Source organism: Littorina saxatilis, linkage group LG17 (genome assembly GCF_037325665.1).
Source record: "Littorina saxatilis isolate snail1 linkage group LG17, US_GU_Lsax_2.0, whole genome shotgun sequence".
Lineage (NCBI taxonomy): Eukaryota > Metazoa > Mollusca > Gastropoda > Littorinimorpha > Littorinidae > Littorina > Littorina saxatilis.
The window spans coordinates 44,655,462-44,671,831 of NC_090261.1; the positions used below are offsets into that span (position 1 = coordinate 44,655,462).

A 16,370-nucleotide genomic window follows, 5' to 3' on the forward strand; every position below is an offset into this window, starting at 1 on the left:
TCCCATTCCACCTGGGAGGGATTTAAGTTCATTCAAAGGGGGTCGAGTGTGACAGGGAGACTACCGTCGCCCTTCACAGCAGACTCTGCAGAGTTGTTCGCCTTAGAAGTTGTGGGCTTTCCTTGCATGTACCCGTAAGTTGTCCTTACTGTAAAAGTGAAAAGGTCGAATCAATTTATAGCCACGCGAAAAATACACTGTCATCTATCTCTATATCAGTATTTATAGATATAGATATACATAATATATATACGGCTTCTCTGTGTGTGTTTGTGTGTGTGTGTGGGCACACCTGTGGATTGTAGAGTTCTGTTTGTGATGGGGTCTAGCGGCTTTTGTCTGTCTGTATGTTCTGGCATTTGAGAAGCCATAACAGATAATATAGGGCTAAGAAATAAGCTCTAAAATTCTCAATCCCGTTTGACAGGACTTCGCCTTCAAAGGTGATTGTGGTGAACCGCCACGCTGTCTGTCTCTGTCTCGCGATTCACCCCGGCGAAGCCGGGTATTCCTCTAGTACAATATATATATATATATATACTATTGTTTCTCTATTCATTATTTGCTTACACAAGAACTATCAAAATATTGGTCTGAAGTGCTAACATTCGTTTTCCTTCCGGGGGGACCAGGGCCGGAGAGCCCCTGTAACCCGCCGGGGCCTAGGTGGCCCCTGGACCTTGGCCTATTTTCAGTTTTTTTTCTAGTTTGGAATTATTATTCCCATGCCTGAATATATATACACCAGCGGCACGCACGCACGCACGCACACACACTCACGCACCGCGTTCGCACACAATCACACACACACAAGCACACAAACACGTACACTGGCACACGCGTGCGCACACTAACATACACACTCACAGGCTAAAGCATCGTGCAATTTATTACGTCAAAGCGAAGAAACGTCACTCTGGAAAGTGTGGCGTGGCGTGTTGGTTCTAAAGAATTCATCGAGGGAAATTAGCGAGCGCATTTTTCTTCTTCTATAATGACGTTTGTCGTGGTGACTTTGGCATCGTAAGCTGGGGAAAAAACAGGTAGCCAGACTAACTTGACATAACCTCATTTACATGATATACACACGTGTGATTTGAACGATTAATATCTCATGAGTGTCTCTCTCACGTATGTAGGATAAATAGATTGTTGGCAAATGTTTTGTTTTTCTGCATGTTTATTGTGGTTTGATCTTCACCACTCGCTCAAAATGAGCACATACATTCCTCAGGTAGATTTGCTCTTCACACAGATCTGTTCCTTCTACACGTCATCAGTTTCCCCGCATAGGCCTACTCAAAAACAGGTGACGTGTTCGTTTCCGTAGGATAATTATAGCCGTGACAAAATATGTTTATGTTCCTGACGTGTTTTTCAAGCAAAAAAAAAACAAAAAAAAGTCTCTCCGACAGTGTTTAGAGTTTGGCTTATCTATCAAAATCACGTTTGAGATATCCGTGTTTGAGTTAGCTATTTTTGAGTCACTTGAGAAAAAGTGACTCTATGTAATCGGTCAGTGTTAGTCTGTCCGGCCGGCCGTCCGGCCGTCCGGCCGGCCGTCCGTAGACACCACCTTAACGTTGGACTTTTCTCGGAAACTATCAAAGCGATCGGGCTCATATTTTGTTTAGTCGTGACCTCCAATGACCTCTACACTTTAACGATGGTTTCGTTGACCTTTGACCTTTTTCAAGGTCACAGGTCAGCGTCAAAGGAAAAATTAGACATTTTATATCTTTTCTCGGAAACTATCAAAGCGATCGGGCTCATATTTTGTTTAGTCGTGACCTCCAATGACCTCTACACTTTAACGATGGTTTCGTTGACCTTTGACCTTTTTCAAGGTCACAGGTCAGCGTCAAAGGAAAAATTAGACATTTTATATCTTTGACAAAGTTCATCGGATGTGATTGAAACTTTGTAGGATTATTCTTTACATCAAAGTATTTACATCTGTAGCCTTTTACGAACGTTATCAGAAAAACAAGGGAGATAACTAGCCTTTTCTGTTCGGCAACACACAACTTAACGTTGGGCTTTTCTCGGAAACTATAAAAGTGACCGGGCTCAAATTTTATGTGAACGTGACTCATTGTGTTGTGAATAGCAATTTCTTCCTGTCCATCTGATGCCTCATATAATATTCAGAACTGCGAAAGTGACTCGATCGAGCGTTTGCTCTTCTTGTTTGACAGAGTTTGGCTTATCCGAATTAGAAATAGTCTTACAAAGAGGGGGTTCTGGCGGGGAATTGGTTTTGGTTTCTGATATCCGAGTTTTTTGCTTAAGCGTGTTTCGTTTAGGCGAGTGCGGCTGTACACTATTTTCTTTCATTGAGGATCGTGGACAAATAAGCTAAAGCAAACGTTTTCTCTAGCTATTCTATCCTAATTCTGAGGGGAATCAATGTTGCCGTAAACGCATTATTGTTCTTTTTTCTCACGTTACGACAGAAAGCAATTCGTAACAAATCCTCCAGGACATAAGATATTACAATCAAGGAAGGAACAGACTGTCTCGAAGGTTTGTATGAGGAAGTGCTATCCCGGTAGAATGAACACATACTGACATACATCTTCCTGCTAAACGATGATATTTGACTGACAATCGCTGGTCAAGACATGGCCGTAAACTAAGGTCAACCACTAACACGTCCAGTTGTTTTCCTGCTGTATGTCCTCATTCGACTGCCATACAGTCCGGTCTGGCCAGGTCAGCATATGTTTTGACCCATTTCGCCAGCTGTAACGATTACATCCACCGGTCACAGGCGTTGTATCAGATCGAGTCACGGCTGCCATCTTTCATTGTTGTCTGCTGCCACTCTTGAGTAAGCATGACTGATTGGTCAATGAATTTGCACTTTGCGACCATAAGACAGACATATTATCATAAAGTGCGATTTATTAAAGAAATATTCATACGAAAAGCAAGACAAGAAAAGGAAACTGCTAAGCGAGTCATTTTTCATCGTACAGTTGTTTTATTTGTTTCTTCTGTGCGCATGTTCCAATGTATTAAATAGTATGAGTTTGTTAGTTGATTTGTTTTTTATTTGCCTGTAAAAGAAGACTACCGACAGCGGTATTGTTTACAGTCTATTTATAAACAGTATACAATCATGTTAAATGAACAAATCCAGACTGATGACAAATGTTACTAATCAGTTTAGTTTAAATACGTACACACACACCGTACGCACGCATGCATGTACGCACACACTGACACACATACACACACGCGCTCGCACGCTTAGTCTCGTATTTACAAGATATCAAGTACTCATTACAAAGTCTGAAGCAGTGCCTAACATTTACTCAAGACACCAACGTAATGAAAGTAATATGAGCATTAAGCGTTAACTTTTTGAATTATGGTTATCTATCCCGTTCCCAAACTGCGAATGGTATCGATGAAAAGACTTCGATTTTAAACGACGAGACTAATTGGTCCTCCTGTTAATCCTTTAATTATCACTATAACCATTTTCATGCCGCGAAAACATTGAGAGAAAAAAAAACCACGCTAATGAATGTCATATATCTACTCAGAGTTTGTCATATGTTTCATCGCGAAGCAGTTTTGTCTCACCAGAAACATCTAGAATTTCTTAAAAATTGGCAAACCACGTGATGTTGGCTGATGGCGCTCTTTCGTCATACTGACGTTCGTCCTTGCCTACGTACCACGCCGACATTCTGACGTCACCTTCCGAACTGATCATGAGGTACCAGTAGAAAGCGCTGGTCTGCAGTTCGTACTCATCGGGCGTCACGGATTTCTTGTCACTCACGTGGTTCATGGCCTGGGCGTACACGATATTCATGTCCTCGTCGATTCGAACGTTTTCAGGCTCCGTCAGAAAATCGCCCGACTTTTCGTCCAGCTGATGCAGAGAGAAAAGAAAGAGGCTGTGTTGAAAGCAGTGATTTAAGTACATATAAAACGGGTAATTCTTACCAGTGACTGACTGAGCTAAAACTATTTTCATGCTACGTACAGGATATTTGGAGAGTTACTGATACCATTTAGGCTACGGAGTCAGTCTCCTGAGAGAAAAAAAAAGTCGCTGAAAGCGGAATTTAAATAATCAATCAATTGGTCGGTCTAAAAGATCGAAACGGAACTCAATGGGTCCATTTTCACCAAAAATAGTAAGTCCTGGCTGGCCAAAACCCGTCGACTGAGACTGGTCGAACTGGTCGGACGAGGCGGCCCTGGAAAACTTTAAAGTCGAACATCCGTCTCAAGGAGACCAATCTTTGCCTTAGTAGATGGCCACAGAGATAAACATAGCATTGTCAGCACAAACAACTAGAGCTACTTCTGCTGTGCGCCGATGTTGAACTTTAAGAGTATGGGGCACGGCCAAAATAAAGAAAGAACAAGTCGCGTGAAGCAATATAAAGACATTTAGTCAAGCTGTCGACATCAAAGTAACAGATTAACACCACAAATCAGTCATCGCCGAGACTATCGATAGTCTCGACTAACCACACCAAAAGACCCAGACGGGTCACGCTCGTCTCCGCGTAGCGTGCGAACGCAGTACTTACTTAACATATTTTCTGTAATTCTGAGCACATTTTTAGAGTAAACATATCATATGGATATATTTTTGAATTCAGCAGAAATTGAGGAAAAAGATGCAATCATTTTTAAATCTGTTAGTGAAAATTTGATTTTAATGACAACTTTAATGAGCAAACTTGTTAAATCATGTTTACGCTGCCGAGCTGAAATTCAATCCCATAGTCCGGACTTCGTTGAAGAATGCTCGACCAAAATTTCAATCAATTTGATTGATTAAATGAGTGCGTGACACTGCGGCCTCAACTTTCACAAAAAGCCGGATATGACGTCATCAGATACATTTATCGAAAAGAAGAAAAAAGGCTGGGGATATCATACCCAGGAACTCTCATGTACAATTTCACGAAGGTCCAGTAGTTTTCTCGGAATCGATGTATACACACATACATACATACATACATACATACATACATACATACATACATACATACATACATACATACATACATACATACATACATACATACACATACATACATACATACATACATACATACATACATACATACATACATACATACATACATACATACATTCACACACCACCACCCTCGTCTCGATTCTCCGTCTATGTTAAAACATTTAGTCAAAACTTGACTAAATGTAAAAAGAGAAACAAGAATTTTTTTTTTTTACTCCAATATTAATCCTGATGCTGGCCCCTTGTTCCACGGCTTTCCTGAGCAGGTTGGGGTTTCCCTCCACGATCCTGCCCTGGTCCTCTGTTTTGAGCACCACCCGCCACGGCCTGGTGTCCACACTCCACGTGATGGCCTTGATGTTTTCACTCCCCTTTCTACTCGATGTGCCCACCTGAAGGGGGAAAAAAAGAAAGGTACGGGGTATAGCTGGGAATTAAACCAATGTTCTCGGCAAACCTTGCCCTGTTTTTGAGTCACTTGAGAAAAAGTGACTCTATGTAATCGGTCAGTGTTAGTCTGTCCGGCCGGCCGTCCGGCCGGCCGGCCGTCCGTAGACACCACCTTAACGTTGGACTTTTCTCGGAAACTATCAAAGCGATCCGGCTCATATTTTGTTTAGTCGTGACCTCCAATGACCTCTACACTTTAACGATGGTTTCGTTGACCTTTGACCTTTTTCAAGGTCACAGGTCAGCGTCAAAGGAAAAATTAGACATTTTATATCTTTGACAAAGTTCATCGGATGTGATTGAAACTTTGTAGGATTATTCTTTACATCAAAGTATTTACATCTGTAGCCTTTTACGAACGTTATCAGAAAAACAAGGGAGATAACTAGCCTTTTCTGTTCGGCAACACACAACTTAACGTTGGGCTTTTCTCGGAAACTATAAAAGTGACCGGGCTCAAATTTTATGTGAACGTGACTCCCAGTGACCTCTCCACTTTGACGTCTGCTTTGGTGACCTTTGACCTTTTTCAAGGTCACAGGTATGTCTTGAAGGAAAAAAATTGAAATATCATATCTCTGAAACTATTCATCGGATTTGATTCAAACTTTATAGGATTATTCTTTACATCAAATTATTTACATCTGTATTGTGTTGTGAATAGCAATTTCTTCCTGTCCATCTGATGCCTCATATAATATTCAGAACTGCGAAAGTGACTCGATCGAGCGTTTGCTCTTCTTGTTTGTATTGAGCACCACTCGTTCCACGTGATGGCCTTGATGTCTTCACAGGCTCCTCTTTTTACAACGCATCAACTACTTTTAGCTTCTGATGGTAGGCTACACATTTCAAGTTCACGCATTATACACAGGAGCGTACGACTGCAGACAACACCAATGCACAACGCATCAACTACTTTTAGCTTCTGATGGTACACATTTCAAGTTCACGCATTATATACAGGAGCGTACGACTGCAGACAACATCAATTTGACTTTTAGCTCCTAATGGTACACATTTCAAGTCAGTTCACGCATCTATATATATATACAAGGTATATACGACTTGTGTCTGTCTGTGTGTGTGTCCGCGATGCCAAGCCAAATTTCTCGGTGGATCTTTTTCAAATTTGGAGACCGTATTCAGCTACACCCCGGACACAACCTCATCGATGAGATATTTCAACACGTGCTCCCAGCGCGCAGCGCTGTGCGCGCTGAACCGATTTTTTTTTCGGGATCCACTACCAGTAACTCTTCCTTATCTTCTCCAGTGTTTTCAGCCGCGATTATCTCCCTTCCTCCGTGTGGCGTCAATCCATATTCCCGTTACTACGTTACTATTTTTAGAAGGTCACTGCACGTTACTATTTTTAGAAGGTCTCCAGTGTTTTGCGCGTTTATCTCCTTTCCTTCGTGCGCCGGCGAAACCGGCGAACACCCGGCAAAGCCGGGTCCCAGACGCAGCCTGGTATTCGGCTCGACTTCTTCCCGGCGCAGCCGTACCCGGCGAAGCGGGTATTCATCTAGTTCTACATAAAAGCGTACGTAGCCCACAACTGCAGAAAAACCCAATCCACCACACAAACTCACCAAGTATTCATAGCTCCTGATGGTGCCACTAGTGTGAGCGAGGATCCAGTGGTAGGCTGTGTTCTTTCTGATGTCGTATTTGCCGGGCACTGTCCAGCCGCCTCGAACCACAGCGTCCAGCACTTGGGCCCCCACCACCTCGTTGGACACTCGCACGTTGCTCGCCTCGAACGTCACGTCGTCGATGGTCAGCAGAACGCGATGACCTGCGCGCACCTGGTGAAGATAAAAAGGAGTTTGTGTAAGCTAAGCGGTTCATATGCATATTAATAAAGTCCCGCGCCGTGCCAAACTCAGAATAGCCGATGGAGTCGTGATCACATAGAGAAACCATCACAAACTAAAAGATAAACCTTTACAAACGAAACTCAAACCATCACAAACGAAACCAAACATCTTCAAACAAAAGTAAACCATCACAAACATTACTTCCCCCACCTGCTCAATAAGGTCCCAACTAAACGATCACAAACGAAAGTTAACCTTCACAAACGAAAGTAAACCTTCACAAACACTACTACACCCACCTGTTCAATAAGGCCCCAACTAAACCATCACAAACTAAACTAACCCATCACAAACCAAAGCCTTCTCAAACGAAACTTAACCTTCACAAAGACTACGACACCCACCTGCTCAATAAGGTCCCGCGCCGAGCCAAACTCGGGAAAGCCAGTAGAGTCGTGTGTATAGATAACCCTCCAGCATGTGTCGGCGTACCAGTCCAGCGACACCCAGTCCTGGTTGTGACCCCTGGCCGTGTGGGCGCCCACTGTCCAGCGCGAGTTGTCACGTCGGCCGGTAGTAGACCACGACGAGAACCATAGGTAGGGTTGAGCGAAGAACTGGATGCGACCTCCCTTGATCGACTGTCCTGCAAAGGCGTTCAAGGGATACAATTGATCAGACCGTTTGGGAGGAGTTTCTGTCGAATTTGACTAATTTGAAGAATCTGGGGAATCCATTGTACCTTAAGCTAGACGCACACGGCACGATTTGCTCGAAAAGGCATCACAAGTATGGTGATTAATTGAATCAAAGTGAGTGATTAACTTCTAGGTATTGCTTCTCTCCGGTGCTGGAAAAAAAGTCCAGCATGGCGGCTAGACGGGTAGCGCCCTCAATGACGCGGCGGTCCTAGTAACAGCAACAACTACTCAAACGCCATCTTGCATCAACCCAATCCTCACAAATAGTTCCCTTTCTTTGCCTATTTTACGAAATTTAATTTTGCTTTCAGTACACTCTCTTTTGCAATGTGCAGGCAGTCCTCCTGCAAGGCAGCATTATTTGTAGCGCAGAATGTGATGGTATAACTTTAAAAGCGATCTGTAGGCATTTTTTTCTCAGATAGTACTGTCCCTATTAAAGTACATTCTTTCAAGTGTAGCTCATCAGGTCAGCTACCACATATCTGCCCAGGTTTTAACGCGGGATGAGAGCGTCCTTCAGCGTGTATACTCAAGTCAAAATTCAAAAGCCTGGCTGCTTCCTGTGCGGAGTTGAATTAGCTGTTTTGGTGACTGGGTGTCACCATGCAATATTCATTCCCGGACAAATCTCTTTGCAGAGCGCAGACGGGCTGTTGTCCAAGTTGGAGGTTTTTCATATTCCGATAAAAAAAACACCGCAGAGCACATCTGAGCCGGTAGACATGATCGTGTATGCGGGAAAGACCCTAATCTTTGAAAAATGGACAGACGGGCGGACGGATCGACGGACGGACAGACATACATACAGACAGACAGACAGGCAGTGAGGCATATAATTATATAATATAGCCAGACACATCATGCACTCACCAATATGTTTGATGCTCTGTCCTGTGACCACTCCGGTCGGGACGTCCACAGCCACGTTTTGCATGGGGAACACGTAACCCCTGTCCCTCATGACTCCTCTCAGCTGCATGGTTCTGGCCGCTGACCACAGGTTCTGCAGACTGCCCCGTGCAGGTGACCCGTCGATGTAGTGCGAGAACACCGGTCTGCCTTTGTCGCTTAACTCCTGAGTGTACCAGTACATCGCTTGCTGTCGTGTTGTTTGCACTCCGGAATCCTGAAAACAAAGGAAATCACAAAAAGTGAATGGTCATTGCAATCAAATCGTAACCGTGATTATTACGATGAGGACAGAAGAAAAAGGTATAGAAGGAGGAGGCGGAGGATGCAGGAAAAGACGCGGAAGTACATAAATGTAAAGAGATAATGCAGGGAGAGTGAAGACGACTCGTCGATGGAATGAGAGTCGTTAAAATCCTGAGCGCACCAGCACATCGCTTGCTGTGCTACCGTTTGTACTACCGAATCATGGATTGCTTTAATCCACAGCAAGGACTTGTGCTTGACATTTTACTAAGAAGAAGGACGAGGAATTTTGAGGAATGAAGAAGATATAATGATGTAGTGAGCGTACACTAATCTGCCTTTATTGTTAAGATCTTGAGTGTGCCAGTACACCGCTGGTTGTACTCCGGATTGTACTCCTAGAAAGAAAAAGAAAATACTAGTTGAAATGATGAGAAGAAAATCCCAGTACTTTGAATAATTGTAGGATATGGAAAGGAGCTGGTGAAAACCGCGAGAAGAGGAGAAAAAAGAAAAAAAAGATGAAAAGCCAGAGGATGAAGGAAAAAAAAGTCGAAAGTAGAAGAATGGAAGGAGGAGGAGTGCAGGACAAAACAAGTTGACCTGGTGTAAGTATATATCGGCCTGCCCGGCCTTGGCGTTAAGTTCTTGCGTGTACCAGTACACGCATGGCCTTCTGTACTACTGTTTGTGCTCTGTAACTGTAGATGGATTCACATCCCCACAACAAACAAACAAACAAACACACAAACGAACAAACAAAAACTGTAACTAAATAGTTTCGTAAAAGGACTTGGGAAGTAGCGGATGAACGTTAAAAAAAGGAGCAGAAGAAGAAGAAGGAAAACCGCTGATTTCTTACACAAGACCATTTATACAGTATGTCCAATGTCACTTACCTCCAGCGTACTGACGTGTCCCGATGTGCAGACCAGCAAGTAACGCTTGGGGGACACTTCATCCACGTGGGTACCGTTGTGAGCCAGGTGGCCCAGGGACTCCGCGCACACGTCGTCCTTTCGCTTGTTGACGTTGTCCACGCGTATCTGGTACGTCTCGGCGTAATCCAGCAACGTCACCTTGGAACGAAAGAAATCTTGTGTTAAATGAGAACATATCTTTCTTTCTTTCTTTCTGTTTATCTTTCGTTCTTTCTTTCTATTTATTTATTTATTTATTAATTCATGTATTCATTCATTTTATCAATTAATTAATCAATTAATTCTAAAGACCGATTACCAGGAACCTGATACTTCAGCAGCAGCAGCAGCTGCGGCAGCAGTAGCAGCAGCAGCAACAACAGTAGCAGCAACAACAACAACAACAACATTATTTACATCCACGAACATTAATAAGAACAACGACGGCGACGAAAACACCAACCCCAAAACCTCCACCACCAACAGCAACACCCTACCACAACCAATAACAACAAACCACAACACTGACTACCGACCTTGATCTTCTTGCCCGAAACAACGTCGTCCATCAGTTTCTTTTTGCTGCCTGCCCACGCGTCGCCCTCCGCGGAGTTGGCGTACACCAGAGTCCACTGTCGTTCACATACATCTGGGGAGAAGGAGCGATACTTTGGGTTATGTTGTGAGTTCTCATAGAACAGAACCTTTCCGTTCTTCTTCTTCTAAGTGTGCATGCGTTCCTGAGCTTTCAACTCTAAAGGTCACCCTATGAGGAGAGTTTTGCGTGCCAAACTATATCCATTGGCGTCATGATTTTTAGCTTACAAATGGATCTTGTCCTGCATAGATCTGAAGTATCTTTGGACATTAATGCCTTAATAATCAGTCAGACATCATGGATATGGGTTGTAGGTATCTGCTTGTTTCCAAGTTTCTAGGCTTTGTGTATGGATTTCCACACGAGAGTGGTATTATTCCGTCCGCTTAGAATCTACACTGAACATTGATATTACAGAACCACACTTCTTTTCATTGAAGACAATCTTCTAAACCATGATAGATCCGTCTCGGCTGTTACTTTAGCAGAGAGCACCCTTCCACTTTGACACACACACAGAGAATATACAGCCTGGCTGCTTCGTGCGCAGAGTGGGAATGTTTTGCTTGATTAATTATGTACCTTATACCCATGTCAATCTGCAACAACAAATAAACTTACTTCTTATATCTGTGTCTTCGATGTATCCGCACAAGACACAAGTCCATGTGATCAGCAGTAGAATTTTTAGCAGAACACCAGCAGCGGCCATGATGAATGTCGCAGTCTTGACGGCAGGGAGTTCTCCCCACGTGTTTTTGCTGTCCTGTGTGATCAAACAACTTCTGAAAAAAAGTAGAAAAGAGTGTTTGCCTTAATTCGGGTAGTTTAGCATTTATGATACGACAATATCGATAAGAAAGTCACCAACCTGTTAGTCCTGCTGGCCTTAATTGCATTTGACTGGTTTTTTGTGTGCATCAGATTGAATTAATTGCTATGTTGCTATAACAATTTAGTTTTCTGACAAGTTTCCCTTGACGGAGTGACCGGTTTCTGTGGGGTGTCGGGTTTTTTGTTTTTGCATTTGAGGTGTCAAAAACCCACAGCACAAACACTGGAAAAGACTGGCTGAAGTTATGATATAGACGCGTCCTTGGGTTTTATAAGATAAGGAGATAAGACATGAGGTCCAACTTGCGTATTCATGAGCGGAAAGCTGTAAGCTTTTTTATGACTAGTCCTCTACACCGACATTATAAGATATTCGTTTGGTTTACTGACCAAAAAATGAAAACGCAGAGAAAGAAAGAGAGAAAGAGAGAGAGGGAAAGAGAGAAAGAGAGAGAGAGACAGACAGACAGAGACAGACAGACAGACAGACAGACAGACAGACAGACAGAAGACAGACAGACAGAAGACAGACAGACAGACAGACAAAGACAGACAGAAGAAGAAGAAGAAGAAGAAGAAGAAGAAGAAGAAGAAGAAGAAGAAAACAACATCAGTATAAATAGAAAATGGACATACGAAAGAAACGAAACGAAAAATGATATCAATTTTGCACAGAAACACACAGGAACCGCTGAAATACAGAGAGAAAGAGGAGAAAAAAAAAGAGAAGAAGGGCAAGATGACAAGAAAAGGAGTAAACAGACATAAACTCGGAGGCATCTTCTAATCTCCAAAATAATTGCAAGCCTAAAACATTTCGAACATAACAAGCATGCCTTTTAATACGTGGCAAAGAACACACAAGAAGCATAACTGTCCATCAACATGTGCAACATAGTCTGACCTTCATCTAAAACAGTAACAAAGGTTTTTAAGTGTTCATGTGTAATTTGTCGAGTTTTCTCGCTTGAAAGTGCAAAAGTTTGCACGAAAAAGCATCGGTTAGAGTCACACATACCACACCACACCTGTAGGCGCCCTGGTAAATGTTGACATAAATTATATTAAACGAGGAACATTTTTCATAACCGATTTATGATTCTCCGCAATATGCAAGGTTATTTGAGCAGAGACAGTCTTCTTTTGTAACAAAAAGTTAAGCAACCTACCTGTCGTTTGTCTAAGAAAATTATGTTTGTGCAACGTAGATCTTTTGTCTTCTTCATGCAGTCCATGCATTCTTTGCAGAAAGTAACTGCTTTGGCTAACACAATTTTACTATATTAGTACTGGAAGCTTTTGTCATCATCTGCACATTACTCCTCTAATAATCATATATTTTGTACTGAAACATTTCCAAGAATTTAATCTTGCATCCTCTTTGCGGGAATGTGTCCGGAACCATATAATGGAAGGGCGCTGGTTCTGTGCGACGCTTAGTTTTCGAGATAGGTGTGACTGACGAAGAACAGGACGTCACATTCACATAAGGACTGGGTGGCCGAGTGGTAACGCACTTGCGCTCGGAAGCGAGAGGTTGCGAGTTCGACCCTGGGTCAGGGCGTTAGCAATATTCTCCCCCCTTTCCTAACCTAGGTGGTGGGTTCAAGTGCTAGTCTTTCGGATGAGACGAAAAACCGAGGTCCCTTCGTGTACACTACATTGGGGTGTGCACGTTATCCCACGATTGACAAAAGGGTCTTTCCTGGCAAAAATGTCTTGGCATAGATAAAAAAATGTCCACCGAAATACCCGAGTGACTTGGAATAATAGGCCGTGAAAAGTAGGATATGCGCCGAAATGGCTGCGATCTGCTGGTCGATGTGAATGCGTGATGTATTGTGTGTGAATGCGTGATGTATTGTGTAAAAAATTCCATCTCACACGGCATAAATAGATCCCTGCGCCTTGAGTCCGAGTCTGGAGATACGCGCGCGATATAAGACTTCATATAACAGTACCATTTCAAATAAGCATGACTATGTTGCAGGTGGAAGCCGCTGAGATTGCATTTCTTCGGGAGGTTTCCGCAAAAATAGATATTACACGATTTGCGCAAAACAGTTGAGAAGCAGACGATCTCTGAGATCTCTGTTCGTCTCGTGATAATGTTATTTTGTATGATAACGATTCACTTGCAAACTAAAGTATACAATTTGGTGCGTCAGTGGTAAATGTAAATAGAAATGTGTAACACAGACAAAGCAAACAAATAAACGTGTTTTTCTCGTGAAAATGTTGCGTTGTGCGGGTGTTTGGGTGGCCACGTGATGTACACAAAGCAAAGTACGGGACGGAGTCTGCTCTGTGCTGTAACACTGGCAAGTTCAAAACGTAATTTTACTAATCAGTGACAAGCAAAACATCTAGCATACTCTGCTTTTAAAATCCAAAAGAATTTGTTTCACCTCCAAAATCAATACCAGAAATAAACTTACCTTCTTTTGTAGTTCTCAGAAACCTTTGGTTCAAAAGCGTCTCAGTCGTTGTTTGTTGGAGGAAGAAAGAACACAAAAACTGAAGCTATCACACGAAAGACCCTCCTTTTTCTGCGGAGCGATCACTGAGATGTCAAGCTCGTCGTGTAAAAGACACCTGTATAAAAAGGTTATATATCTGTGTTAGGCGTCAAAGCATCAAAGCTAAACTCGACGCCATCGCCTTGTCACCTTCAGACACTTGACAGATTACTTTTCTACCGGCTCCCTGGCTCCGCTTCTCTCACTTTCGCTCTCTTTTTGTGTCTCAGGTGTATTTAGGTGAGCTTATTTTTGTGTCGTCTTCTCTGCCTGTGTGATTGCTTCTCTGCCTGTTTGCATGTCTGTCTGCCTGTCTGTCTGTCTCTGTCTTTATTTCTGGTCTTTCTCTTTCAGACCGACAGACAGACCGACAGACAGACCGACAGACAGACAGACAGACAGACAGACACACACACACACACGCACACACACACGCACACACATACACGCGCGCGCACACACACACACACACACACACACACACACACTGTGACACACACAGTGACACACACACACACACACACACACACGCGCGCGCACGCACAGTTAATTAGACACAAAGGCAGGCCGGCAAATAGACGAACAGAGAGACCTTCAAGCATTCTGTCTGACTGTTCGTCCGAGGCTGTCCGTCTGTCTGTCTGTCTGTCTGCTACGCTTGGCCGTATGACTCTGTCTGTCTGTCCATGACACCCCCACTCTCTAGATGCAAAAAAGTATTCCTATGCTTATTTTGTTACCCTCGTAAAATAAAGAATTGTCATTGTCATTGTCTTGGTTATTTTGGAGAAAAACAATTCCTGTCTTAGGTGATAAACTTGCCAGTCTTTCAACAGGATTTCGATCAAAGTCACGGGAGTTGAAAGGATTAAACCTTGTTCCATGTGCATGCCGACGCTATTCCGAAAACAATAGATAAAAATTGATAAGATGCAAAATAAAACCTGCAATTTATAATGGCTGTCATACAGTTAATCCGTTGTTGTCGTTGTTTTTGCGTTTGGAGTTCAAATATGTTATTTCTTTGAAATTCTTTCTAAAACAAATAGTAGTTAATACCAAGAGAGTAGAACCAAAGGAATAGCCTACCTGTCACTTCACCACAAAAGCACAGACAGAAAGACACCGACACGTACACAAAACACAACGACACAGAGACATACACAGACACATACGGCACAGACACAGACAGACAGACATACAGACATACATACATACAGACAGACAGGCAGGCAGGCAGGCAGGCAGACAGGCAGACAGACAGACAACACCCACCCCTACGCCCCAACCCTCCCCACACACCTATCCGCGCGCATACACACACACACAGACGCGCGCGTGCATCGTGGGCCAAAACTGAAGTCATTTTTTTTTCTGACCGTTCCTTCCAAAACATTGTGTGAATAATGGACACCCTTTTCCTCAGAATAAGACAAACTAGACACATTAATGTTCATTTTTGCAGCTGAAAATCAGCTTGACCTACGTGTCCCATCTCGCAACGTTTACGACATTTTGTGCAACATGTTTATATTCTTAAAAGAGTATATAAAAATGTGGAACACAATTATGGTTTAAATAATTCACATTTATCACAGTTGCCAGCAGGAAAGAATAATTATTTACATCGTATGCCCGGGGGTAATGACTTATTACCCCCTTGTCATAATTTGACATAAAACTTATCCACCCAGATTTTTTTTCCTGCATTTTTCTGCTTCTTATTAGCTGCGTCTCCGACATTCTCCAGTCAAACTTATAACTTGTTTTTTGTTTACCCGTCAGCAGACGATCGGTCATATGTCAGGGGCAACCAAGACACAGATCCCTATAGACCAATGAGAATCTGGGGAATCTGTGACGTAGAGAATGAATGAAGGGTGTGTTAATGCGTGCATTGTGAGTGGTGGCGTAGGTATGATGTCATCTGATCGTGATAGTTTTTTTGGTTTTTTTTGTTTTGTTTTGAAAACAGGTCAAAACAGTTCCCATAGGATAACGAAAATAGCAAATATCCAATTGAAACCATCTCAACCATATCATTTACACACACGCATATAAACAGACAATACAAAAAAGATAAAGAGAAAAGAGAGAGAAAGAAAGAGGAGTGACAGAAGAGAATAGGGATCAGGGAAAGAAGAGAAAGAGGATAGGAGCGGTGACCAGGCTTTGCAGTTTACCTACACAAATAATTTTACAAAAAAAAACAACAAAAAAAAAAATCATTCAAACGCATGCCTGTACAGACTCCAGTTTCTGTTGAAAGAAGTTAACTTATTGTTAACCAATGCATTGTGCTTCTCTGCCAAAAATCGTGATAGTTAATGAAGCGCGATTTACCTTTGCC

At 42.7% G+C, this 16,370-nt stretch overlaps 1 protein-coding gene across 1 annotated transcript; it reads right to left on the reverse strand.

Annotated features, from left to right (window-relative positions):
• Window positions 1–2,963: 2,963 nt before the first annotated feature.
• LOC138953177 (uncharacterized) lies at window positions 2,964–14,100 on the reverse strand. The gene is made up of 9 exons (XM_070324975.1): window positions 13,940–14,100; window positions 11,289–11,452; window positions 10,606–10,718; window positions 10,049–10,228; window positions 8,865–9,120; window positions 7,695–7,936; window positions 7,063–7,278; window positions 5,233–5,409; window positions 2,964–3,889 (listed from the first exon to the last, which is right to left on the reverse strand). The coding sequence occupies exons 2-9, from the start codon at window positions 11,377–11,379 to the stop codon at window positions 3,614–3,616; spliced, it is 1,551 nt and encodes a 516-aa protein (XP_070181076.1). The 5' UTR covers window positions 11,380–11,452; window positions 13,940–14,100; the 3' UTR covers window positions 2,964–3,613.
• Between the last annotated feature and the right edge of the window lie 2,270 nt (window positions 14,101–16,370).